This window comes from Heptranchias perlo, chromosome 15 (genome assembly GCF_035084215.1).
Source record: "Heptranchias perlo isolate sHepPer1 chromosome 15, sHepPer1.hap1, whole genome shotgun sequence".
Taxonomy (NCBI): Eukaryota; Metazoa; Chordata; class Chondrichthyes; order Hexanchiformes; family Hexanchidae; genus Heptranchias; species Heptranchias perlo.
Window position 1 is genome coordinate 34,664,669 of NC_090339.1, and position 25,841 is coordinate 34,690,509.

At 42.7% G+C, this 25,841-nt stretch overlaps 1 protein-coding gene across 1 annotated transcript in view; it reads left to right on the forward strand.

Moving 5' to 3' along the window:
• The first annotated feature begins 566 nt into the window (after nt 1-566).
• Nucleotides 567-25,841, forward strand: part of tex11 (testis expressed 11) — a 120,386-nt gene continuing 95,111 nt past the window's right edge. Inside the window, exons 1-5 of the mRNA XM_067996730.1 lie at nt 567-735; nt 9,215-9,354; nt 11,357-11,441; nt 17,459-17,538; nt 20,096-20,176. Coding sequence (XP_067852831.1) covers nt 567-735; nt 9,215-9,354; nt 11,357-11,441; nt 17,459-17,538; nt 20,096-20,176 — 555 coding nt within the window. The remainder of the gene's footprint in view (nt 736-9,214; nt 9,355-11,356; nt 11,442-17,458; nt 17,539-20,095; nt 20,177-25,841) is intronic.

The window sequence follows — 25,841 nt, forward strand, 5'->3', positions numbered from 1 at the left end:
TTTGTGATTTGGAGGGATGCCTGCCTCAAGCTGAAAGTTGAATTGAGTCTATCAGCTTGCTTTCCACTCCGGCACAGAAAAGACCTCCCTGAGATGCTTGCTACAGGTGGCTTCAGAGAATCACGTGAGAAGATGCTCCTGAAAGTGCTGATCATGTCCTTACTCGAATTGGGAGAAGCCTGCTGAGTGAGATGCTGATAGAGTGAGTTTGTGCTGAGAAAAGGTGAGGAGTTTTGACCTGAGTGGGAATTCAGTGCAGAAATGGAGTGGGTCCAAATCTGCAAGATGAGAGAAGAAAGTTGGAGAAAATAAGTTCCACAGTTGGTACTTCTGAGTAGCATAGCAGTTAGGAGTATTTAAACTGTGGGATTAGGAGCTGGACCTGTGAATTGTACAGTGTGCAGCGTATGGAACAACCTGGGACGAGTACGCATGTATGAAATGTTTGAGGGCTGCATTGCTTCAGCAGAGGAATGCTGAGTTCAAGGGCCAACTGACTGTATTCTACAACATACATTGGAAGGAAAGATTTATGAAAGACATGTTTCAGAAGTGATCACCTTAAAATGAAGAATGATGAAACAGAGGGGAGGAAGTGGTTGAATGCCTGCAGGGAGACCAGAGGAACCACTACAGGAAAAGCCAATGGGCCTGGGTACACAGTTCTCGATACCTGTAAGGATGGAGTTATAGATAAGAGTAATCAAAAGCAGTGCCATGGTGTAAGGGGTTACTGTGAGTATAGGTAGTCATGGGGGAATCTGTGATTAGGTGGATAAACAGCTTGATATGTAGTCCTGATTGAGAATCCTGAATCTTATGTTACCTCCCAGATGCCTGAATCTTATGTTGTCTTCCAGGTGCAAGGTTGTGACAAAATGGATTGGGTGGAAAAAATTCTTGAGAAGGGAAACCAACCAGACATTGGAGCCAGTGACATATGAAAAGAGTAGGATGGAGGTTTTGCAGAGGAGTTAAGCTCTAGATTAAAGTGCAAGACCTTGAGAGAGTAATCACAGGTTTATCCCCAGTGCTATGCACAGGACTAGTTAGGGGAAAATAGATTAGATATGTCAATGCATGGCTAGAGAGATGCTGTAGAAGGGAGAGTTTCAGATTCCTAGGATATTGGGGGAAAAGTTCTGGTAGAGGCAAATGCTGATCAAGTGGGCACCTTCACCATTGGTCTTCCAGATAGATTAAATAGGGCAAGTGGAAGGATTTAAAGTAGTAAGGCAGGTGAGCAGCATAAACAAAATAGACCAAATAGAGAAAAAAAATAACAATAGCAGAAAGCTGAAATGAGAAAAGTAATGAGTTTAGGAATAAACAAATGTTTCTATATAAATGCAAGGAACATCAAGAATAATTTACTAAATCCCCCTAGCACAGACTCATTCTAGAGGGTAAGAACAATCCTAGACTCCTCATCTCAATGGCTTCCTCCAAGTCCCTAACCCACTGCCCTCCATCAAGGACAAGACTAATCTCCGTGACTGCCTCAGATACCATCTCCTCTTCATCTCTTCTTTGTACCCTTTTGGCTATTCCACCACCTAGGCTTGGCTTCATATTATTTTGTGTATATACTCTGTCTCCCTCCCAGCCCTTACCAGGCTCATCTCTTCCATGAGACCCAGTTCCTGCTCTTTCAACTCCCTCCCCACCCAACTCATGAATAGTCAACTGCCTCTTCTTTCCTCCGTGCTAAATGGCATCATAAATTGTTCCCTTAACCCACCTTTGACCCCTCTATCATTTTCAACTAATATCTCATATCTAACCTACCTTTCATCTCCAAAGTCCTTAAACACATTGCTACTAAATCTTGTCTCCACCTCCCCAAAATTCCCTCTGAATCCCTATAGTCTGGCTTCCACCCTACCCACAGCACGAAGGCAACCTGTCAAAGTCGCCAATGATATCCTCTGTGACTGTGACGTAGTGCACTGTCTTCTTTAACCTCCTCGACCTCTTTATAGAATTCAACACGGTTGATAATTTTATCCTGTATAACCATTTCTCATCCGTGGTCCATTTTCAGGGACTGCCCTTGACTGTTTTCAGTTCTACTTGTCCCAACGGAGCTAACATATATCTAGCAGTAACCTACAATCCTTGCAGGGTCATCTCCAGGGTACCCTAAGGTTCCATCCTTGGGGCCCTCTGTTTCTTTTTTTTACATGCTGACCGTTGGAAACATTTTTTGCAGACATGGGGTTCGTTTCCATATGTATTCCGATGGCACCTCGTCTCTACCACAAAGATTTTACAACCACATCTAGACTGCCTATCTGACATCAAATTGTGGATGAGCCAGAACTTCCTTGAGTTGAACACTGGAGAAACCAAAGCAATCTTATTTGGGTCCCGCAAAGATCTTTATACCTTGATCCTGACTCTATTCCTCTCTCCAGCTGCTTTCTCAAGCTGAACCAGACAGAATGCAACATTAATTTCCTGTCTGATCCCTGAGCTGAGCTTCAAACCCCTTAATCTATCCATCATCAAGACAGCATGCTCCACAACATTGCCTGCCTTTGGCCCTATCTCACTTCCCTCTGCCAATGTAACCTTTCTCCATGCTTTCATTACCTTAAGACTCGGGTTCTCGAATGCTCTCTTCGATGGTCCCTAAACTCGTATCTATATTACTCAAACTTGTACAAGCTCCAACTTGTTTAAACTTTCGCTTGCTGCAACATATCCTGCATTTGATCTTGCTCACTCATCTCCCAAATCTTGCTGTCATTCACTGGCTCCCAATCTTCCTCAAACATCAAACTCGAAACCCCTCCTTGTTTACAAATCCCTCCATGGCCTTGCCCCAACCTACTGTTGGACATGTTTGAGAGTTAAGGGTTAATGATCAAACTGACCTGAATAACTACAACTACTCATGGTGCAACAGGCTTTCTAAGATAAGACCATAAGAGATAGGAGCAGGAGTAGGCCATTCGGCCCCCGAGCCTGCTTCGCCATTCAATGAGATCATGACTGATCTGATTTTTACCTCAACTCCACTTTCCCGCCTTTTACCCATATCCTTTGACTCCCTTGCTGATCAAAAATTTGTCTAATTCAGCCTTGAATGTATTCAATGACTCAGCCTCCACAGCTTTTTGGGGTAAAGAATTCCAAAGAATCACGACCCTCTGGGAGAAGAAATTCCTCCTTATTTCTGTCTTAAACGGGCGACCTCTTATTCTGAGACTATGCCCCCTAGTTTTAGATTCCCCCATGAGGGGTAACATCCTCTCAGCATCTACCCTATCGAGTCCCCTCAGAATCTTGTATGTTTCAATAAGATCCCCTTTCATTCTTCTAAACTCCAATGAGTATAGACCCAACCTGTTCAATCTTTCCTCATAAGACAACCCTTCCGTACCCAGAATCAACCTAATGAACCTTCTCTGAACTGTCTCCAATGCAAGTATGTCCTTCCTTAAATAAGGGCACCAGAACTGTACGCAGTACTCCAGGTGTGGTCTCACCAGCACCCTGTACAGTTGTACCATGACTTCCCTGCTTTTATACTCCATCCCCCTGGAAATAAAGGCCAATATTCCGTTTGCCTTCCGGATTACCTGCTGCACCTGTATGTTGACTTTTTGTGTTTCGTGTACGAGGACACCCAGATCCCTCTGTACCGCAGCATTATGTAGTATTTCTCCATTCAAATAATATTTTGCTTTTTTATTTTTCCTCCCAAAGTGGATGACTTCACATTTTCCCACATTATATTCCATCTGCCAAATTTTTGCCCAGTCGCTTAACCTGTCAATATCCCTTTGCAGACACTTTGTGTCCTCATCACAACTTGCTTTTCAATCTATCTTTGTATCATCAGCACATTTGGCCACAAGACACTCTGTTCCTTCATCCAAGTCATTAATATATATTGTAAATAGTTGAGGCCCCAGCACTGAGCCCTGCGGCACCCCACTAGTTGCAGATTGCCATTTTGAAAATGACCCTTTTATCCCGACTCTTTGTTTTCTGTTAGCTAGCCAATCCTCTATCTATGCCAGTATATTACCCCCAACACCATGAGCTCTTATCTTGTGCAGTAATCTTTTACGTGGCACCTTATCGAATGCCTTTTGAAAATCCAAATATACTGCATCCATTGATTCCCCTTTATCCACCCTGCCCGTTACTTCCTCAAAGAACTCTAATAAATTTGTCAGACACGATTTCCCCTTCATAAAAACATGTTGACTCTCCTTGATTGTATTATGAGTCTCCAAATGTCCTGCTACTACTTCCTTAATAATGGATTCTAGCATTTTCCCAATGACAGATGTTAGGCTAACTGGTCTATAGTTACCTGCTTTCTGTCACTCTCCCTTCTTGAATAGGGGTGTTACGTTTGCGGTTTTCCAATCCACTGGGACCTTTCCAGAATCTAGTGAATTTTGGAAGATTACAACCAATGCATTCACTATCTCTGTAGCCACTTCCTTTAAGACCCTCGGATGCAAGCCATCAGGTCCAGGGGACTTATCAGCCTTTAGACCCATTAGTTTACCTAGTACTTTTTCTCTAGTGATAGTGATTGTTTTTAGTTCCTCCCCTTTGCCTCTTGATTTTCTACTATTATTGGTATACTATTAGTGTCTTCTACTGTGAAGACAGATACAAAATATCTGTTCAATTCCTCTGCCATTTCCTTGTTTTCCATTATTATTTCCCAAGTCTCATCCTCTAAGGGACCAATGTTTACTTTAGCTACCCTCTTGCTTTTTTTTTATTCGTTCATGGGATGCGGGCGTCGCTGGCGAGGCCGGCATTTATTGCCCATCCCTAATTGCCCTTGAGATGGTATACTTGTAGAAGCTTTTACTGTCAGTTTTTATATTTCTTGCTAGTTTACTCTCATAATTTATTTTCTCCCTCTTTATTATTCTTTTAGTTATCCTTTGCTGGTTTTTAAAGTTTTCCCAATCTTCGGGCTTACCAGTAATCTTTGCCATGTTGTATGCTTTTTCTTTTAATCTGATACCATCCTTTACTTCCTTAGTTAGCCATGGTTGGCTCGCCCTTTTTGTGGAGTCTTTCCTCCTCAGGGATATATTTTTGTTGCGAGTCATAAAATATCTTTTTAAATGTTTGCCACTGCTTATCTACCATCATACCATCTAATCTGATGAACAAGATACAAGTGGGGTTCCTACGAGAAGGAAGGATGGATTATGTTCTACTCCAAATGTCTGATTATTATCTACAAGGAATGCTTGTGCAAGAAAATAAGTGACTGGAATGACATCGACCATGAGTAATTAATATATAACTTTAGTCACTGGTGTAATAAACATAATGTGGAGATGCCGGTGATGGACTGGGGTTGACAATTGTAAACAATTTTACAACACCAAGTTATAGTCCAACAATTTTATTTGAAATTCACAAGCTTTCGGAGGCTTCCTCCTTCCTCAGGTGAATGTTGTGGAAAATCCACAACATTCACCTGAGGAAGGAGGAAGCCTCCGAAAGCTTGTGAATTTCAAATAAAATTGTTGGACTATAACTTGGTGTTGTAAAATTGTTTACAAGTAATAAACATAGGCAGAGGGATCAATTAACCATGGTATAGAGTGCATGTTTAGGTAAATAAGCTGTCAATAAATTGTTCTCAAAACTTTCCAAGAACAGATAAATCATGAGGTCTTATCAATGAACTGTACCTTTGAAGTAGGCAAGGTGTGTAAGAAGGGTGGATTTTTTCCAGAGATGGTTGGAGAGCTCGAAAGAGCGAGAAACCCGAAGCTACTCCTGTGTACGGTATAAATTGATTACCTATGTTGTATATGAATAAAGTCTGTTCCGCATAGTCCATTATCAAGTGTCTTATACTTTCTGGAAGCGTGTCGTTATGAACCATAGAAGGAAAGAGGTCAACACCTACCTCTTCAACTTCCTACAACCCACAGCTCGCTGTCCTCCAACTTGCTCATGTGCATCCATCCCAGTGTTCCTTGATTAGTGGCAGTGCTTTCAGCCATCTCAGCCCTATCCTCGAGAATTCTTTATTTAAACCTCTTTGCCATGCTACCATCCTTCCTGCCATTTAAATGCCTCCTCAAAGCCTATCTTTTTGACTGTGCCTTCAGCTAACTTTCCTAAATCCTCTACCACTCAGTCTCTCTCCTATGTGAAGTGCCTTGTGATGGCAGGTCACAACTTCCATTTCCTTAATGTCATCTAGGCTACTTACCTTAACCAAGTCAAGATGTGCACTGCTTCTCATGGCTTTCCTGATGTACTAGGTCATGAAACAGTCATGTATTATGTTTACAGACTGTGAACCATTGAATATTCCCAATTTATATTTGCTTGATTGTAGTAAATGATGAAAATGTTGTAACTGGATGACATAAATGTACATAAATAAAAGAGAGGAAGCTAGATGAGCTGAATGGGTTATTGTTCGTTCTTCCATTTCAATATTCCTATATGATTTTTGATTGAGACTGTTAATGCTAATCAGCAGATGAATGATTTCTTGGCAGATAGTGGAAAAATTTTAGCGAACTGATTATTTTTATCTGATTTTTAACTAGGTATATTTTAATTTTAGAAAGAAATGGATGTAAATTTGATCTTCACAGAGATAAAAGGTAAAATATTTCATGATTATAAATGTATTATTTTTCAGGCATTCTGAATCATTTTATTTTCATCAGTCAGAATAATGCCTGAGTGGTATCTGAACACAAAAGTGTTATTTTCTTTGGAAGGTGGCCCAGTTGAAAAAGATTGTATTTCCTTCAACTGTTTTTGTCAAGTTTACCAATGGGCAGGTTCTATTCTTTGATTATTATATAAGGATTTTAATATATATTATGCTGTTGGGTTCTGGAAATGGGTTGTGACTGAGTTTGTAATGCAAATGCACTACCTTCTTTTTACAACTATTTTTCAGAGGACATAGATTTGGTTGACAGGGTTTAGCTTGTTTAGTTGGGTCTCTGCTATGTAAATTATGCATGCATTATAATTTGTTCTTGATGAACTGTTGTTATTCATTGAAATGAAGTTACAATAAAAATGGTCACAAGGCACTGTTAAAACTGCATTAAAATTTCCATGATGTGGATAACCGAACCACATGGCACTGAGTCATACAGGCCAGGAAGGCCTTGGGTTCAATTTGTAGAGTAAATGGATGTCAGTGGGGGAAGAAGAGCTGGATTTGGCTTCATCACCCCAGGGCTGCAGAGCTAAAAATCAACCATTGTGCTCCTTCTAACTCTTGAACACTGTCTACTGCTGGACGTACATGTTCATGTGAACATCTGAAGGAATAACTGCTTTACTTGCTAAATAATTACATTATAAAAATATACTTTTTGAACACATTTATGACGTTGCACATTGAGGCTGGAGAAATTTTTCCCCCCAACAAGGACAGAGTTGGGTTCATTTATGAGAGCTCCATGGTTTAATAATCTATTGATGCTTGCTATTCAGCTTTACGCATGATGCATGGCCACTTGAGTTGGGAGCTAATACCTATGGAAACGTACCTCAGCATTAGTCATTATCTTTAGGAGAGGAGGGGGTAAAGAACAGAAACTTATAGTGATTGAGGGTTTTTTCCTCACTGAAGCTGCTATAACTATTTTATACACTATACCTGAGATGATTGAGCCCACGGAGTAACTTGTGTGTCCTGGAATTATGCTCTTGAAAAGACCCTTTTATAAGGAATCTTGGTATATAGGTAAGTGCAGAGAATGCAGATGGAGGATGGGAGTCACGTGATCAAACACAGTAAAGATGTGCAGATAAGAAAATGTCTGCATCTTTAAACATACTAGTGGACCTCTTGTGTTACTCATCGAAAGTTGGAGGATACATTGTTTTATAAGGACTGGTGTGTTATACCATGTAACACACTATGTATTATTCTGCTGCTAAGTTAGTACTTTGTTTATCCTGATCTGTCCCTTTAAGGCTATAATTACTAATTGTTGAATATATATGTATATATACTGTTCTGCTTTTGGGTTTTACGCTAGATACTTTATTTGGTCCCATAAGTGGTCCTTGTGTTCCCCTACAATCAGGAGTATGCCTTTACCTGTCCAATATCTAGATAAATGATAGCGAGACCTAGGGATTCAACAGTGAACCTCACCACTCTATATTGACTTACTGGAAAGTACCACCTGTGATTCTCCTCGTCTTTGGTAGGTGGTTTAAATATAAATTCTCAGACTAACACTCAGGCTATAAGCCATCAGGCAATTTATTTTAACATAGAACAGGTAAGTGAACAGTATTCAGTGCAAACCAATGTATTTGCAACTTTTGCTATCCTTTATGATACACTTATCAAAAATAATAAAGATACTTACTCTGATTTACTTTTCTATATAATTAGATCACTAAAATAGTTGTGCAGTTCTTAAGTGATGAAGTGCAACCACAGAGTCAAACTAGATCAGAAACTCTGCTGTAGACTGACTAACTGGTCCAAGCAGCCCCAGGTAAAACCATAGTTGAAAGCTTCTGGCCACAGAGCTGTCTATCAAAGGGACTACAAAGAATCATTGATTCTGCCTCCAAGGACAATTGGTTGAAGTGAATTGGCCCTGATGAATGCTGTCAGCAAGTGGTGGTGTGGGAGGGAGAGGGTTTGATAAGTTGCAAATGGGATCCAAAGCAGCACAAGGATCAGCATCACAGGCCTAGATAAATAATGGGCATTTTTGTTTTATTACACTCCTGTGAAGCACCTTGGAACATTTTACTACATTAAAGGCACTATATAAATGCAAGTTGTTGTTGTGACACTTTCAAATATAAAATATGCACTGAATGAAAGATTTTACACATATATAAGGTAGAGAATGTGCTAAAGGCAACTAATTAATTGGACACCTGACAGTTCAATTTGGCCGTACGCAGCCCCTATTGTCACCTGCAGTCACTTTATTAGTTATGCAGTGCTGGGTAGGCAAGGGAAATATGAAGTCAAAGCCACATTAGTATTTGAATCAACACTTACTCCTAGTGAAAAATGGGAATCAGTAAATAATTTCATTAATCATTAAATTGAAGTACAAAATTTGTACATTTGATAAATTCCTGAAGTGACCTCATTTAATTATGTGTAAATTATTGGTACTATACCATTTATTTCATAAATATATAACATTTGAATGTTTGCTGTTTTATCATATTCTACAGTCAGTGGGATGACCAGTTTGTTTTTCTTTGGAAGGACTTGCTGAAGAGCTGTTGAAAAAGCAGTCAACTAGAAATGTAGAGGAAGTGATTGACAAACTATTCGATAAAGTTACAGCTTTGGATGACATAGAGAGAAGTAAAACCAAGGATACGCAGGTTTGGAAAAGTACACAAGTATTTTTCACGTTTTAACTTGTAAAAGTTAATGGCCTCTCCTGGCAATGTTGCTCAGCTATCTGCCAATTGGAAGGTCAGTCATGATGCTGATACTTGGAGCGACACCAGTGTAGTTTGTTCTGGGTTCTTGAATTGCCTTGTTTACTGTTATCATCTGTACGATTTTACAGGTCTACAATAGTTATTACCTTGTTCAGCATCACTGGTCACTCCCGTAAGCAGACCTTGCATTCTGTACAATCTGGAGAACACCTCTACTGCTCAGTATATACTTAAACGATAGCTGACCTGGGGATTGTAACAATAAGATCTCTTGCATATATAATCTCGCATGCACCATCACGTACGTTCTCCTATCTTTTTGGAAGGCAGGTTGGAAAGCTCTCTAGTGAGACAAGATCAATTGCAAACCAACAAATTGTATTCATTCACATATTTCATGTAAAATTAAACAGTTTTCCAGTGAGAAAAATTTGTTTCTTAATCGATCTTCATATAATAAAAACTAATAAAAAATGCAACTTTGCCCTGATGGGCTGAACTAACTTTACAAGTTAACAGTCCCTGAGCTAACTGGCACTAATCTTTCTCTTATAGGCCATAAGTGTTCATGCCTCAGTCTAGAGTCATGACCAACTGAGAGAGGAAGTTAGACCTCTTTGTCTCACTATTCCAGACTCAAGCTACCCTAGATTAATTTCTTGGAAAGAGAGAAAGAGAAAGGCTGACCTCTGAGCCCTCCCTCAGCTCTATGCATTGAGGACTGGCTTGCTGAACTGCCGATCTGAGTGAAGCAAGATTGATTGTCAAGGTCAAGAAGTATATAAATGGCATGGCTGAGATGTTGTACTTAAGTCATCCTCTGGGTATTATTGCAGGTTCATTCCTAACTATAGCAATATAGTTGTGCCATTAAAAATAACTTGTTTCTTATGCATAAATATTAAAATATATATACAGATTTTCTCATGATTAAAATTGTGACCAAAACTCCCTGTTCATCATATAAGCGTATGTCCTAGTTTTCAAAATGTATCTACAATAAAACTTAGTGGGTTTCAATATTCTGTCTCAAAATACATTGAAGATTTCTATTTCAGGTTTGTTAATGGGAAAACTAATTTTAAAAGTATTTTTCTTTGTTTTCTGGGTAGTCTGAACAGAGAACTGATAAAGCTAATCAGTAATATTGATGGGTGGTTTGAAATGTGCGTTTATACTCGGGTCAAATTTATGGTCACCGTTGTGTACAGTGAATATATTAATGACTGTGTTGCCACTTTGCTGAGTGCAACTTCTTTGAGGACTACTTTGCATGTGTTCTTAACTGTTGTCCTTTAGGAAAAGCAACAGTTATAACCTCACCTATTGAAATTCATAGCATTTCGCACTGAATGGAAAGACTAGCTGGAAGCAGAAGCTGCAGTTGGTTGCCATTTGGGGATAATCCAGATCAAACATTTGCACTGATTTCCATTTTTTTTGTGGCAAATAGTGCCAGTTACATAATAAATTGCAATCAGACATAGTGTAACTAATGCTAACTTCTATGTATAGGGAAATGGAAGACTACCTGTAGCTGTACAGCCACACTTGATCAGCATTTGTGCCTTTTTGCAATTCTGATAAAGGTTTAATGCCAATGTCGCGAAACAACAGTTGAACCAATTATTGATGGAGGGGGCAGATCTAATTAACTCCAGACATTCTGAAAATTGTGGAATAGTTATGTGACATACACTGGAATTATAACTCAGTCTTGGACCAGGCCTTCATTTATAAAGTAGAAGCACTGAGTTACTCATCTGCTGTATTCGCAGAATTATTTTTTGAAAGAAAATATTGATTCAGTTGTAGTATTTGAAAAGTGCTACAATCACTGTAATTATCAGCTATATTTTGCTATGAATAATGACAGAAATGGTTAGGAAGCAAGTCCAGACAGTACAAAGACATGATGCAATTTTTTTTTATAATAAAGGTTGAAGAGTATGCTATTAGTTTGTGGAATTGGGCAGTAACCAAGAGGCTAGAATCATCAATTAATGATGAACAAAGAACAAAATGTGAGTAATTGTTACATTGCTAATTATTTATTTCTTCATTTCCCTTTTATTTTTCTTCTCTTTTTGGTGTCCCCCACACTGTAATACAATACTTCCTGACCAAGAGTGTGGCCAATTGGCCGGTTCCTTGCTGTATGTCAATTGCTTTGTATCCAGATGCTAAGAGAATTTGGTCCATATTCTAATTTTCCTTCTTTTCCTGTGGAAACACTTTAGTCACAAGAATGGACTGGTAAAGATGAGGAGTATATTGGTGGAAATCAGGTTCTTTCTGTGAGATATATTGTGAACTCCAACCTGTGAACTCACTCTTCATTGCGTAATGTGTTGCTCTTCCGGTACGCTGCATCTGCAGCCACTTCAAAAATATTTTTAGTGGTGGGGTGATTTACTGTCGCGTAATTCTTAACACTAACTTACAGACATAGGGAAATGAAAGACCAGTTGTTCAGCTGCACTTGGGCAGCATTTGTCTTTTTGCAAATTCTAACATAGGTTTAACACAGCAGTAAATCTTTAATGCCAGTGTAGTGAAACAGCAGTTGAACCAATTAAGGGTGGAAGGGGCAGATCCAATTAACTGCAGATGCTATGAAAATTTTAGATAGTTATGTGGAATAAACTGGAGTTAGAACTCATCCAGGCCTTCGTTTATGCTGGTAGAGTAAAGTCAATATGATGGAAGCTGATGTGTTTAAATTCATTGAGAATGTGCCCTATAATAGGAGTATGTCTACCAGTCCAATGTATTTGGACACTGTAACCACGTTGGGCATTTTGTTTTTGCAGCATATTTAGGGTTAAAAAGAATTCAGCCTGAGCGCTGCATAGTCGTGAAGCCAGTGTATTGGTGTTAATAGATAACCTGGCTGCAGGTTTCTGCAAAGAAACAAAGTGACCGTAATATGCTAATATTACTGAATTGCAAAGTCTTTAGCAATCTCAGCAAAAGCATTCTTGATGACTATCTGCGTAGCAATCAAGTCTGTTCAAGCTGGCAGATTTTTAGCTTGTCAAAAAATATAATACTGCAGATACTGAAAATCTGAAACATAAACAGAAAATGCTGGAAACACTCAGCGAGTCAGACATTTATAAAGAAAGAAGAATGTTAACGTTTCAGGCAAAGCCCTTCGTCAGAACTGGAAGGTACTACAGTTGAACAGCTATAAGAAGGGACTGAGCAAGGGAAAGGGGGGCAAAGACCATGTACATAAGAAAAGAAAATGAATGAATTGTAAAACTGGGCCTCTTCTGGCCCTGGCTGCTGCTCCCAGCATGTTTTCCCTGGTGGGGAAGTTCCCTGTTTCAGGCATCTGGTTAAAATAGCAGATCGGGCTACGATGACGTTATCGGAGCCTGATCTGCATATTTAAAGAGGACCCCGCTAGTTTGAGTGGGCGCCCTTGCCACCTTCAATTTAAAATTGCAGTCAGCCAGATCAGGGCGGGAAAGAAGTGGGTACGTCCCCCACTCCGTTTTAACTGCCCCCTTGCCTGGTTTCCGCTACTGTGCAATATCAGTGCTCATTGAAGTACCAGTTGTGCACTAGATTAGATGCCTGTGCAGAGTACTTTTTTTTTGTTTCCACCCAGATGCTGACGGAAACATCCCGCTATGGTCCCTGTCCATGTAGGTCTCCCCTGAGCTCTGAGGCTCTGTTACCAGATGGCATTCTATGTATGATTTAATGCAAACAAAATATGAATCACAGCTTAGGTCAAACTCAGTGTGACAATGTAGTTTTACTGTGCATGGAGATCAGAGTAAGTAATTCTACCGCTTATATTGGAACATTTGCTGAAGTTTGCAACAAATCCAGATTTAAAGCTCTGATTCTAGTACACTCTTTGAGCTAAAACTGGACCTGGAGAAGTTGGAGCCCCTTTTGAATTTGTTCTCACAAAGGACTGTGTCCAGTGTGTGTGCATATGGTGATGATGTGATGCAGGTAAACAGCTACCGAGTAACTGTATATATTTTTTTTATTCATTCACGGGATGTGGGCATCACTGGCAAGGCCAGCATTTATTACCCATCCCTAATTGCTCTTGAGAAGGTGGTGGTGAGCCGCCTTCATGAATGGCTGCAGTCCGTGTGGTGAAGGTTCTCCCACAGTGCTGTTAGGTAGGGAGTTCCAGGATTTTGACCCAGTGACGATGAAGGAATGACCATGTATTTCCAAGTCAGGATGGTGTGTGACTTGGAGGGGAACGTGCAGGTGGTGGTGTTCCCATGTACCTGCTGCCCTTGTTTTTCTAGGTTGTAGAGGTTGCGGGTTTGGGAGGTGCTGTTGAAGAAGCCTTGGCGAATTGCTGCAATGCATCTTGTAGATGGTACACACTGCAGCCACTGTGCGCCGGTGTGGAGGGAGTGAATGTTTAAGGTGGCGGATGTTTAAGTGGGCTGCTTTGTCGTGGATGGTGTCGAGCTTCTTGAATGTTGTTGGAGCTGCACTCATCCAAGCAAGTGGAGAGTATTCCATCACACTCCTGACTTGCGCCTTGTAGATGGTGGAAAGGCTTTGGGGAGTCAGGAGGTGAGTCACTTGCCGCAGAATACCCAGCCTCTGACCTGCTCTTGTAGTCACCAGTATGTATGTGGCTGGTCCAGTTTAGTTTCTGGTCAATGGTGACCACCAGGATGTTGATGGTGGGGGATTCGGCGATGGTAATGCCGTTGAATGTCAAGGGGAGGTGGTTAGACTGTCTCTTGTTGGAGATGGTCATTGCCTGGCACTTGTGTGGCGCAATTGTTACTTGCCACTTCTGAGCCCAAGCCTGGATGTTGTCCAGGTCTTGCGGTATGCGGGCACGGACTGCTTCATTATCTGAGGGATTGCGAATGGAACTGAACACTTCTGATGGAGGGAAGGTCATTAATGAAGCAGCTGAAGATGGTTGGGCCTAGGACACTGCCCTGAAGAACTCCTGCAGCGATGTTCTGGAGCTGAGATGATTGGCCTCCAACAACCACTACCATCTTCCTTTATGCGAGGTATGACTCCAGCCACCGGAGAGTTTTCCCCCTGATTCCCATTTACTTCAATTTCACTAGGGTTCCTTGATGCCACACTCGGTCAAATGCTGCCTTGATGTCAAGGGCAGCCACTCTCACCTCACCTCACCTCTGGAATTCAGCACTTTTGTCCATGTTTGGACCAAGACTCTAATGAGATCAGGAACCGAGTGGTCCTGGCGGAAAATAATCAATAAGGCTAATGGAATGCTGGCCTTTATATCTAGAGGACTAGAGTACAAGGGAGCAGAAGTTATGCTGCAGCTATACAAAACCCTGGTTAGACCACACCTGGAGTACTGTGAGCAGTTCTGGGCACTGCACCTTCGGAAGGACATATTAGCCTTGGAGGGAGTGCAGCGTAGGTTTACTAGAATGTTACCTGAACCTCAAGGGTTAAGTTACGAGGAGCGATTACACAAATTGGGGTTGTATTCTCTAGCGTTTAGAAGGTTAAGGGGTGACCTGATGGAAGTTTATAAAATATTAAGGGGAATAGATAGGGTGGAAAGAGAGAAACTATTTCCGCTGGTTCAGGATTCTAGCAATAGGGGGCACAGTCTAAAAATTACAGCCAGACCTTTCAGGAGTGAGATTAGAAAACAGTTCTACACACAAAAGGTGGTAGAAGTTTAGAACTCTTTTCCGCAAATGGCAATTGATGCTAGCTCAATTGATAATTTTAAATCTGAGATAGATAGCTTTTTGGCAACCAAAGGTGTTAAGGGATATGGGCCAAAGGCAGGTATATGGAGTTAGATCACTGATCAGCTATGATCTTATCAAATGGTGGAGCGGGCTCGAGGGGCTGAATGGCCTACTCCTGTTCCTATGTTCCTATGGAACCCAAACTGAACATCGGTGAGCAGGTTATTGGTGAGTAAGTGCCGCTTGATAGCACTGTCGACGACACCTTCCATCACTTTGCTGATGACTGAGAGTAGACTGATGGGGCGGTAATTGGCCGGATTGGATTTGTCCTGTTTTTTGTGGACAGGACATACCTGGGCAATTTTCCACTTTGTCGGGTAGATGCCAGTGTTGTTGCTGTACTGGAACAGCTTGGCTAGAGGCGCGGCTAGTTCTGGAGCACAAGACTTCAGCACTACAGCCGGGGTGTTGTCGGGGCCCACAGCCTTTGCTGTATCCAGTGCACTCAGCCGTTTCTTGATATCACATGGAGTGAATCGAATTGGCTGAAGACTGGCCTCTGTGATGGTGGTGATCTTGGGTGGAGGCCGAGATGGATCATCCACTTGGCGCTTCTGGCTGAAGATGGTTGCAAACGCTTCAGCCTTGTCTTTTGCACTCGTGCCGGGCTCTGCCATCATTGAGGTTGGGGATGTTCACGGAGCCTTCTCCTCCCTTTAGTTGTTTACTTGCCCACCGCCATTCACGACTGGATGTGGCAGGACTGCAGAGCTTTGATCTGATCTGTTGGTTGTGGGATCGCTTAGCTCTGTCTCTAGCATGCTGTTTTCGCTGTTTATATTACATATAGTCCTGTATTGTGGCTTTAAAAAGTTGGCACTTATTTTTCAGGTACGCCTGGTGACACTCCTGGCATGCTCTTCTACACTCCTCATTGAACCAGGGTTGATCCCCTGGTTTGTTGGTAATGGTAGAGTGAGGGATATGCGAGGCCATGAGGTTACAGATTGTGGTGGAATACAATACTGCTGCTGCTGATGGCCCACAGCGCCTCATGCATGCCCAGTTTTGAGCTGCTAGATCTGTTCTGAACCTATCGCATTTAGCACGGTGGTAGTGCCATGCAGCACATTGGACGGTGTCCTTAGTGTGAAGACGGGACTTCATCTCCACAAGGACTGTGCGGTGGTCACTCCTACCAATACTGTCACGGACAGATGCATCTACGACAGGTAGAATGGTAAGGACGAGGTCAAGTAGGTTTTTTCCTCGTGTTGGTTCTCTCACCACCTGCCGCAGGCCCAGTCTGGCAGCTATGTCCTTCAAGACTCGGCCAGCTTGTTCAGTAGTGGTGCTACCCAGCCACTCTTGGTGATGGACATTGAAGTCCCCCCACCCAGAGTACATTCTGTGCCCTTGCTACCCTGTGTGCTTCCTCCAAGTGGTGCTCAACATGGAGGAGTACTGATTCATCAACTGAGGGAGGGTGGTAGGTGGTAATCAGCAGGAGGTTTCCTTGCCCATGTTTGATCTGATGCCATGAGATTTCACTGGGTTCGGAGTCAATGTTGGGGACTCCCAGGGCCACTCCCTCCTGACTGTATACCACTGTGCTGCCACTTCTGGTGGGTTTGTCCTGCTGGTGGGACAGAACATACCCAGGGATTGTGATGGAGGAGTCTGTGTTGTTGGCCGAAAGGTATGATTATGTGAGTATGGCTATGTCAGGCTGTTGCTTGACTAGTCTGTGGGACAGCTCTCCCAATTTTGGCACAAGTCTCCAGATGTTAGTGAGGAGGACTTTGCAGGGTCGACTGGGCTTGGTTTGCTTTTGCCTTTGTCGTGACCGGTGCCTAGTGGTCCAATGCCGGGCGGTCCGTCCGGTTTTATTCTTATTATGACTTTTTGTAGTGATATTGTACAACTGAGTGGCTTGCTAGGCCATTTCGGAGGGCAGTTAAGAATCAACCACATTGCTGTGGGCCTGGAGTCACATATAGGCTAGACTGGGTAAGAACGGCAGGTTTCCTTCCCTAAAGGACATTAGTGAACCAGATGGGTTTTTATGACAATCCGATAGTTTCATGATTACCATTACTGATACTAACTTTTTATTCCAGATTTTATTTAATTAACTGAATTTAAATTCCCCAGCTGCCATGGCGGGATTTGAATTCCTGTCTCCGGATTATTAGTCCAGGCCTAACCACCATTCTACCGTACCCGGCTATATATGCAATACTGTTCCAGACTTATCATTACCTGGAAATGGGTAAAGTGCTGAAACTGAAAACAGAGCTTTACTGTATTGAATCTAACAATAAGTTTATGAACCCTTTAACTTTCAGTGCGTCATGTGGCGTGCAAGCTGGTTTGCCTGAGTGACTGTGCTGATCCCACTGAAGTGACACTACAAAGACAAATCCTGGTGAGTTTGAGATATGGCATTTGACAGATTATTGTAAAGGTGCCTTTGTGAATCTAACTGCTGTGTTTGATTGTGCAGTAATTTTGGGGCGCCTAGTTATAGCGGAGCATAACTACTCGCATCATTTTTTTTTACAATTAAAATAAAATTGTCCTGTATTTGCCCCTTTCATTATATAGTAGAACTTTTTATGTATTAGAATATACTCAGTTTCTTCAGGCTAATTGCCATTCTTTGGCTGACGACGTAGCCAGCCCTCTCCCATTGCTTCTATTCGGCTGGGTGCAGGTAAGTATATCAGAAGGGCCTACGTTAAATCAGAAAGGAGGGAACGGAAGTTTACTTACTTTTGCTTTAGGCCCTATCACATATGCCGCATTATGTTCACAGCATCATTTACAGGTAAAGCACCAGTGAAATGATGTGACCTCGCATTGTTTTTAATATAGAATAGATAGATATAGCTCAGACAGTAATGATCAAGCCAGCTTGATTTATTTAGTTTTTGGTCTGGAATTATTTATAAATTGGGGTGTCTGAACTTTAGCCAAGCACTGGTGATTTAGCAAGTATCACTACGTATTTTTGGGGATTTTTGGCTAGTTATATCATTTTTTGCCGGGTGCTGGTAATGATTGGTACTGGTGTTGGCTTATATTAGAAAAAATAGCAGAAATTGCCAGCTGCTCCCTATTTTCCAGATTAAAAATTGGTGCAACAATAAGGCAAAAACAGCATCTCTTAACAATGCAATATCCTGTAAAAATAAATTCTCTCTCTTTAAATGGCAACAAGCATTGCTGTGCACCTACTGAAACCCCCCAACCCCATAATTAAATTGAAAAGGCACAATGTGATAAATTGCTGAGTTTAAAAATAAACTATGTCCTCTAATATTCTTCAATGTTTTGTGAAGATTTCTGAAAGAATAATCATAAAATGATAATTTCCGAAAAAAGTGAATAATATAGCTCAGAAGGATGATTTCCTTTTCTCTCTACATGTAGTAACATCATAAACAAGCACTGAAATTTCCTCTGGTCAATATTTCTAGTAAAATCGTAAATAATTAGGACACAGGTGGAGTCAATATGAACAATTGTACAGTTTATTGTGGCTTGAAGAACCTTGAGTGTGACAACTACACTGGTTAGACCAGCAGACAGATGAACATTGAACAGGTAGTTGCCAGTAATAAACACTGGACATGGTTTAGTTGGTACCAATTTTGTCTGAGTTAAAAGGTTGTGGGTTCAAACCACTCCTCACCTTCAGGATGTAAGCACATAATCTAAGGTGATACTCCAGTGAAGAATTGAAGGAATGCTATGTTGTCACTAAGCAGATTCCATATGCAGGTTCTGGTGATTCAGGTGAGTGTGAATGATCTCGTGGTACAATTTGAAGAACAGCAGAGTTTTCTCCTGGTCAACATTCTTCCCTCAACTCTAGCAGATTAACTGATCACTCATTTTATTACCGTTTGTGAAATCTTGTGTGTACATCATGGTTGCTGTGTTAGTTTCAAAACAGTTACTGTACTTCAAAGCAATTAATTGCATATGAAGCACTTTGAACTGTTCCTCAGAGATGTGAAAGGCACTGTGTAAAACAAGTAAGTGCTTACTTTTAATTTTCATATAAATATAATAACCCTGATTAAATGAAAAGTTAGTTGAATTATCATTTAAAATAACTTTAAATATCACAGGATGTTGTTTGAGTCAACATAATTAAATTTTGGTCAAGAAAGTTGTTCCTTCTCTGTCATTAGGAGCAATTATGTATTATTGGCATCTTTATATTAGTAGATATATAAAATGATACATATTTAATGAATATTACAACTTCCTTAGAAAGGACTGGTCTGATATTTTTGGGGTTTGATAATCTGTACTCAGAGGTGCACACATATCGAGGCTGATTTTAACTTTTGATGCAAAATGAGCAGTCAGCTGGTGGCTGGAGCGTGCTTGTCTGTTGCTGCTGTGAAGACCATATCAGTTTGGTGCCCGGGCCTCCTATGCGTGGATCCAGTGCTGTACATGCTGAATCGACGCCCTGAGTCAACTTGCTGGCAGGGGAGGGCGGGACATCGGCCAGTTCCTACACGGAGCGAGGGGGATGGTGATCTCCAGGGTGCCGTGCATGGGCCAGTAGCAGGCTGAATAATTTTTGTGGGGCCAGGAGGAACAGTGGGCCGCTCATTGCCGGTACAAATAGGTGAAGCGTGCGTGTCACATGCTTTTGTCCATTTGTATTTCAAAATTGTAAATGGGTTCTTATGCACGTCATAGAACCACAGTTTGCACATTAAAAGTGGCCTCATATCTGAATCAGGCAGGCGTTCTGGCCGCATACCAAGATGACTGCGGCGAGAGCCCCCACAGACAGGGGGTAGTAAGTGAATTTACGCCATTTTCCAACTGTTACCGACCCATTTATACTGGGCGGCCATAGTTAAAATCAGCCACAGCGAGCATACACACGGTTCAGTAGAAGTACATTTAATTTGTGGAGAGTTTACATTGTAAAGCATTACTACTTTCTGTTCCAGATGTTTACAAAAACTGGACGAAGCTGGTTGGACTGTAGGAAGCCTTTGCTGGCTGATGGATTTCTGGACTTGGCTGTGACAGTACTTTACTTTTATTATATCTGTTTCCTAAGTTTGATTGGGTTTTTTGTTTTACCTGATGCAGTCATTCAATTAATAGTATATGCTTGCATTGTCTCTTGGGGATTATATTTTGTAGTAAAAAGCTAATAATGAAATGACATCGCGGTTGTAAGTCTTGTAATTTGATTTCCTTACTCCATGCTTATGCACTAACTTGGATTCGTTTCCACTTTCATGTTTCTTTGCCTGAATTTGGTGAGGAGATTCTTAAAGCAACAGTAACAATATGCTAAATATTACAATACTGTAGTAACGTTGTTTTGGATTTTGTGGCCATCACGATCAGAACCTTGGTTGAGAGGCAAACGAGCAAGGGCAAAATAATGTAAATTCTCTTCAATTCTTTGATCGGCCACTTGATTTAGGCAGCAATCCATGGGTTGTGGTATTAGAGTGGTGGCAATACTGACCTCATGGCATGTTATGTGATACAATGCACTACATTTAGATTTTGTTTTGCTGAAAGGAAAAGGCTGCTGCCGTTTTGTTTCAATGGTAGTGTCATGGTGCTGGCACTCCATCTGGAGTCATACTTGCAGTGGTTGAATTGCAAGTCAGAATGGATTATACTTGCATTGCAGATCAGTTTTGGAGTATGGCATGCAGCTTTTGTCATCCTACCTCAGGAAGGATACAGATGCATTGGAAAGGGTTTGAGTGACCAAGATGATTATGGGTCATATGAAGAAAGGCTCAAGTGACTAAACTCCCCATATTGCCTGGGGAACATTCAGTTCCCAGGTGCTACAGATAGCAAAAAGGGGCGAAGATACCTGTTACAAAATCTCTTCTCCTTTATGTTGCACTGGGATTTCTGGGGTTTTCCTAAAGGGGCAGACCTGGGTCTGCACCTATAACTTGTGTGGGACAACGGTAGCCATGGATATGGAGTGGGAGAGGACATTGCTGGTCCTCCTGCCTCAATTTCCTCTTTGCAACAAAAGGACGTCCATTTTGAGGGGTGACTGAAGAAGCTGAAATTAGAACTTGCAGCTGGGCTCCCTCAGATCGGAGAGTCTAAGGGGTCAGGCAGCAAGACATAGGCGGGAGAGGATCGGGCGGGTGGTTAAAATGTGACAATTGCCCGACCTGCCCCCCGCCCCACGCCAACGCGTCTGCTGCAATTTTCATGATAGCTGTCAGCGGGTCCGACGAGTGTCCTGCTATGGAGAGGCGGGAGGGTGATAAACATATTTAAATCGGGGTCCTGTGATGCAACAAGGACCCTGAATTGAATTTAAGTACTGCAGCATTGGTTTCCCGCAGGTCAGCAAGGCCTCCAGGGAAATGGAGGTGGAATTGGCAGGATGTTTATTTAGGTGCTTAACTTCCCATGTGAAAGCTTCTGCACTCACAGGTGCTTCCTCAGTTCATTGTGGGCTATAGTTTGGTTACAGTACTTGGCTTCAGATAGTGATTTTGAGACTCTAAAGAGTTGGCAAGGGAGAAGTCCATTATGGGTGCTGCCATTGCCATTGTGGCAGTGTTCTGGACTGATGAAGAGGAGCATCAGCAGCAAGAACGAGCTGAGGAGGGTGCTGCAGGTGGGCAGCAGAGAAGACAGCAACACAGGGCCTGTGGTTGCACAAGGCCATACCCAACCAACAGGGTTCCTTGACCTCTTGGGGAAGTAGTGCTTTAAAAGTTCTGGATGACACGGCAGGCTCCTAGAGGATGATCTTCTGTCAGCTGGTCCTGGCGGCCATACCATGCCAGTGGCAGTTAAAGTAACCACCACCCTGAATTTCTTTGCTTCCGGCTCCTTCCAGGTGACATATGGAGAATGTCATGGGCTGGCAGCAGACAAATGCATTAGGCAGGTTACGGATGGATTATATTCCAGGGCCAACTGATGTATGCCGGGGGTAATTTTAATTTCCCCGCGACAGGCGGGAGAGTGTCAGGATGGGTGGGGGGGAAGATTAAATCAGCAAATTTGCGATACCCGCCCCCCGACTCGCCGTGAATGCGTCTACTTCCGATTTAACTGCGGCACGTATGAAGGCATCCGAGTAACCTGCACTGGAGGGGTGGGTCCATAATTATAATATTTAAATGAGGCTTGTTTCTGGAGACTTTGGCAGTGATTTGAAATTAACACCTCCTGCATGGGTTTCCTGGGGTTCAGGAAACTCATCAGTGAAATGGAGGCGAGGTTGAACGGCACTTCATGGTGAGAATCCCTACGTGGTCAGTTTTCGGTAAAATATTAAAATGCCTACGTGGCAAAGAAGCAGAATGCAAAATGGTTAGAAAGGGTTAATTAGTTAGTAACTGAGATTGATACAAGTGGCCTGGCCCTCCTGCTGGGCCATATGGTTGCTTAGTCAGCAGGCCTGCATTGTCTTATCAATGATAGGTCTTTGATGTGAGTCAAGGACTGGTCTGAATGTCTCCATGTTTATGGCAGATCAATATAGGTAACGAGCTTAGCCAAAGTTGAAAGACATTCCAGGTTGGGAGATAAGGAACAGAAGGAACAGGGAAGAACATTCCAAGTTGGAAGATGAGGAAGTTATCCCCTTTGATGTCTAACAGCAGCATGATCAGCACATGATTATTTATGATTGGCCGGAAATAATGTAACCTCGCATGGCAACCTATGCCCGGCTTATGATTGGTGTTGACCCTCGTTAAGTATGTTCCAACCCTATTGATTTGTATAAAAACGTGTGGATTTCTGTATGTTTCTTGTTCTTGCTCTGCCAGCATAGAGGGACTCTATCAGGAGTCCAAATCAATGCTGCAGACTAAGAACCCTGCTATTAAAGATGTGTTGGACTTTAAAATGTATTCGACTTCAGTTATTACTGAACCAGACTGAGGGGAAAGAATCCGGATCGTCAATGGGGTAGTTAAAGGTCAGGAGTCCCAATATGAATAAAGGCTCAGTGCTCACAGCTGCTTTCTCAGTTCCCTCTGGTAAATGGTTTGGTGAGAGTACTTGTGAAAGGCTTATTTGTACAGTTTGGACAGGTTCACACAGAGAACATCAGGAAGGATGGTGTCATGGCTGCCTTTGATTGTCTTCCTCATCTCAAGTCCAATCAGCATCCACAGCAGTAAGGTAGTGTAGTGGTGGTAGCTGCAGGTGGACAACAGAGAGGGGAATGACAGAGTGGTCGAGTTCACAGGAGGCACTACCCACCTAACAGGATCCACAGACATGCTCAGCTTCCTTGATCTCTCGGAAGATCAGATCTTCCTAAGATTGAGATTGTTACATTAGGTGGTCACAGACATTTGCAGCCTCCTATAAGACCTGCTGGATCTGGTGGCCAGTAATGTGAAAGTCACTACCGCCCTCAAATTTTTTTGCCTCTGATTCCTTCCAGGGCGCTACTGGAGACATATCAAGGATCTCTCAGTCGGCTGCACGCAAGAACATTAGAAATAGGAGCAGGAGTAGGCCATACGGCCCCTCGATTCTGCTCCGCCATTCAATAAGATCATGGCTGATCTTTGGCCTCAACTCCACTTTCCCGCCCGATCCCTGTATCCCTTGATTCCCCTAGAGTCCAAAACTTTATCTATCTCAGCCTGGAATATATTCAGTGACTCAGCATCCATAGCCCTCTGGATTAGAGAATTCCACAAATGTATACTGTAGGTGAATGATGGATTGTTTGCTAAGGCTGGGAGGTATGTAAACTTCTCCTGTGATGACAACTGCCAGAATGAGAGGGCACTCGAATTCGCATCACTGGCTGGCTTCCCACAGGTACAGGGTGCCATCGATTGCACACGTGACAATTGGAGCACCACCAGATCAACCAGGAGCATCAGTCAACCGCAAGGGATTTCATTCCATCAGTGTTCAGCTGGTGTATAACCACAAGAAAGGATTCATGCAGGTCTGCGCCAGATTCCCTGGGAGCTGCCAAGATGCTTTCATACTGCGGCAGTCCAACATCCCCGACCTGTTCATACCTGGAACCACCCTTCAGGGGTGGCTACTAGGTAACAAGGGATACCCCCTTCAAACCTGGCTTATGATACCTCGGAGGAACTCCCAGCAGTGAACACCAAGAGCTCTCCAGCGCAAGCCATATGATAACCAGATGTGTCATCGAGCAAGCCATCGCCATGCTTAAGATGCGCTTCAGGTGCCTCGCCAGCGATAGGATAATCATGGTGTGCTGCGTTCTGCACAACAGCACAGCAGTGAGGACTAGAGGTGGAGGAGGAACAAGCTGCTCAGCACTCTTCATCTGGTGAGGATTCCAATGGGGAGGGGGAGGAAGATATAGATAGGGCCCTCAATGCCAGACCATCCGCAAACATTAGAATGCCAGTTATGCCCTAATAGCTCGTAGGTTCACACTGGGTCAATGTAACTATCACATCCCCCGCATCCTACCCCCTCTTACACAAAGCAGTCCTGTAACCAACCATCCACCCATTGCACATGCACCATTTGGTCTCAATCAATTCTTGTCTTCACATTCATCACCAAGCAACTGCAAACCTGAGTTGGCACTCGGCAGGCAAGAATGTTGAACATGGGAAAGTGGTGCAAATTAATAAATTTAATATAAATAAATAAATGAAACTTAATAACCTGTGCAGAAGAAGACTTGGCCATCGGGAGAGGGGGCAGCATATTGGCTACTTGGATGAAGGGAGTTGGGGGAGGGGCAACAGGTGAGACGCAGGAATGCTTTGAGTGAGTTCCCACTTCCAAGTCCCCTTTCTCCATCATCCCTCTCCTGGGCCAGCGGCTCATCACTCCTGCCTCTCTGCGGGAGAGCAGCTTGGAGCAGATCAATGATGCCTTGTAAGGCCACAGCTAAGGTTAGTCATCCTGTTTAAGGTGGTAGAAATGTTGGCATCATAGTTTGCATGGCCGTGGTCAGGGCCTGCAGAGACTGATTAGTGTGCAGCAATTGAAGTTCCACAGAGGGGGCCACTCTTTCCATGAAAGACATCCTCGCAATAGCCTTTGACACCAATCCACAAATGCTTGAGTTGGACTGCTCCATCCTCTATGCTATTGTGCACAGTGTGCCTGGCACCACTACCAGTACCTCGCACATTTGCTGCTGACCCTCAATCATTCTCCTTTAGTTGATGACCCTGGGGTTCAGCATCCCTGTCCAGCCGAGCAGAGTTTGGAGAGAACTGCACCCTCCAACGTAGACACTCATCTCCACAGCTGTTCCTACCAACACTCCTACCTGCTCGTGCTCAAGTGAACTGTGATTCATCAGGTGAGATCCCACCTAACTCTCTAACAGGACCCACCGAAGTGCTCGTATCTGCGTTGGTGCCTGGTACCAGGTGTCCGGTGATGGTGCACCCTCAGAAAGAACCATCTCCTCTGATCAAACCCCTTCTGGAAGGGGCATGGGCTGTTGTTAGTGGCGTGATGGCTGTGGAGGAGAGAAGAGAGAGAGATGATTTAGTCATGGGAATGTAAAAATGTTGAAATTCAGCATGATTTCAGTGATCGTATTCAATTCGGTGCTGAAATCAAGTCAACATGATGTGGGTCACCATGTATCAGCGAAGTCAGAGTCTTGCCATCTCCCAGGGTCAGGAACGCTGAGATGCCGCTTATCTCCACGGCCTCGTCCTCTGCGGATGTCAACTGTATGATCTGTGGAGGACTACCTTTGGTCCT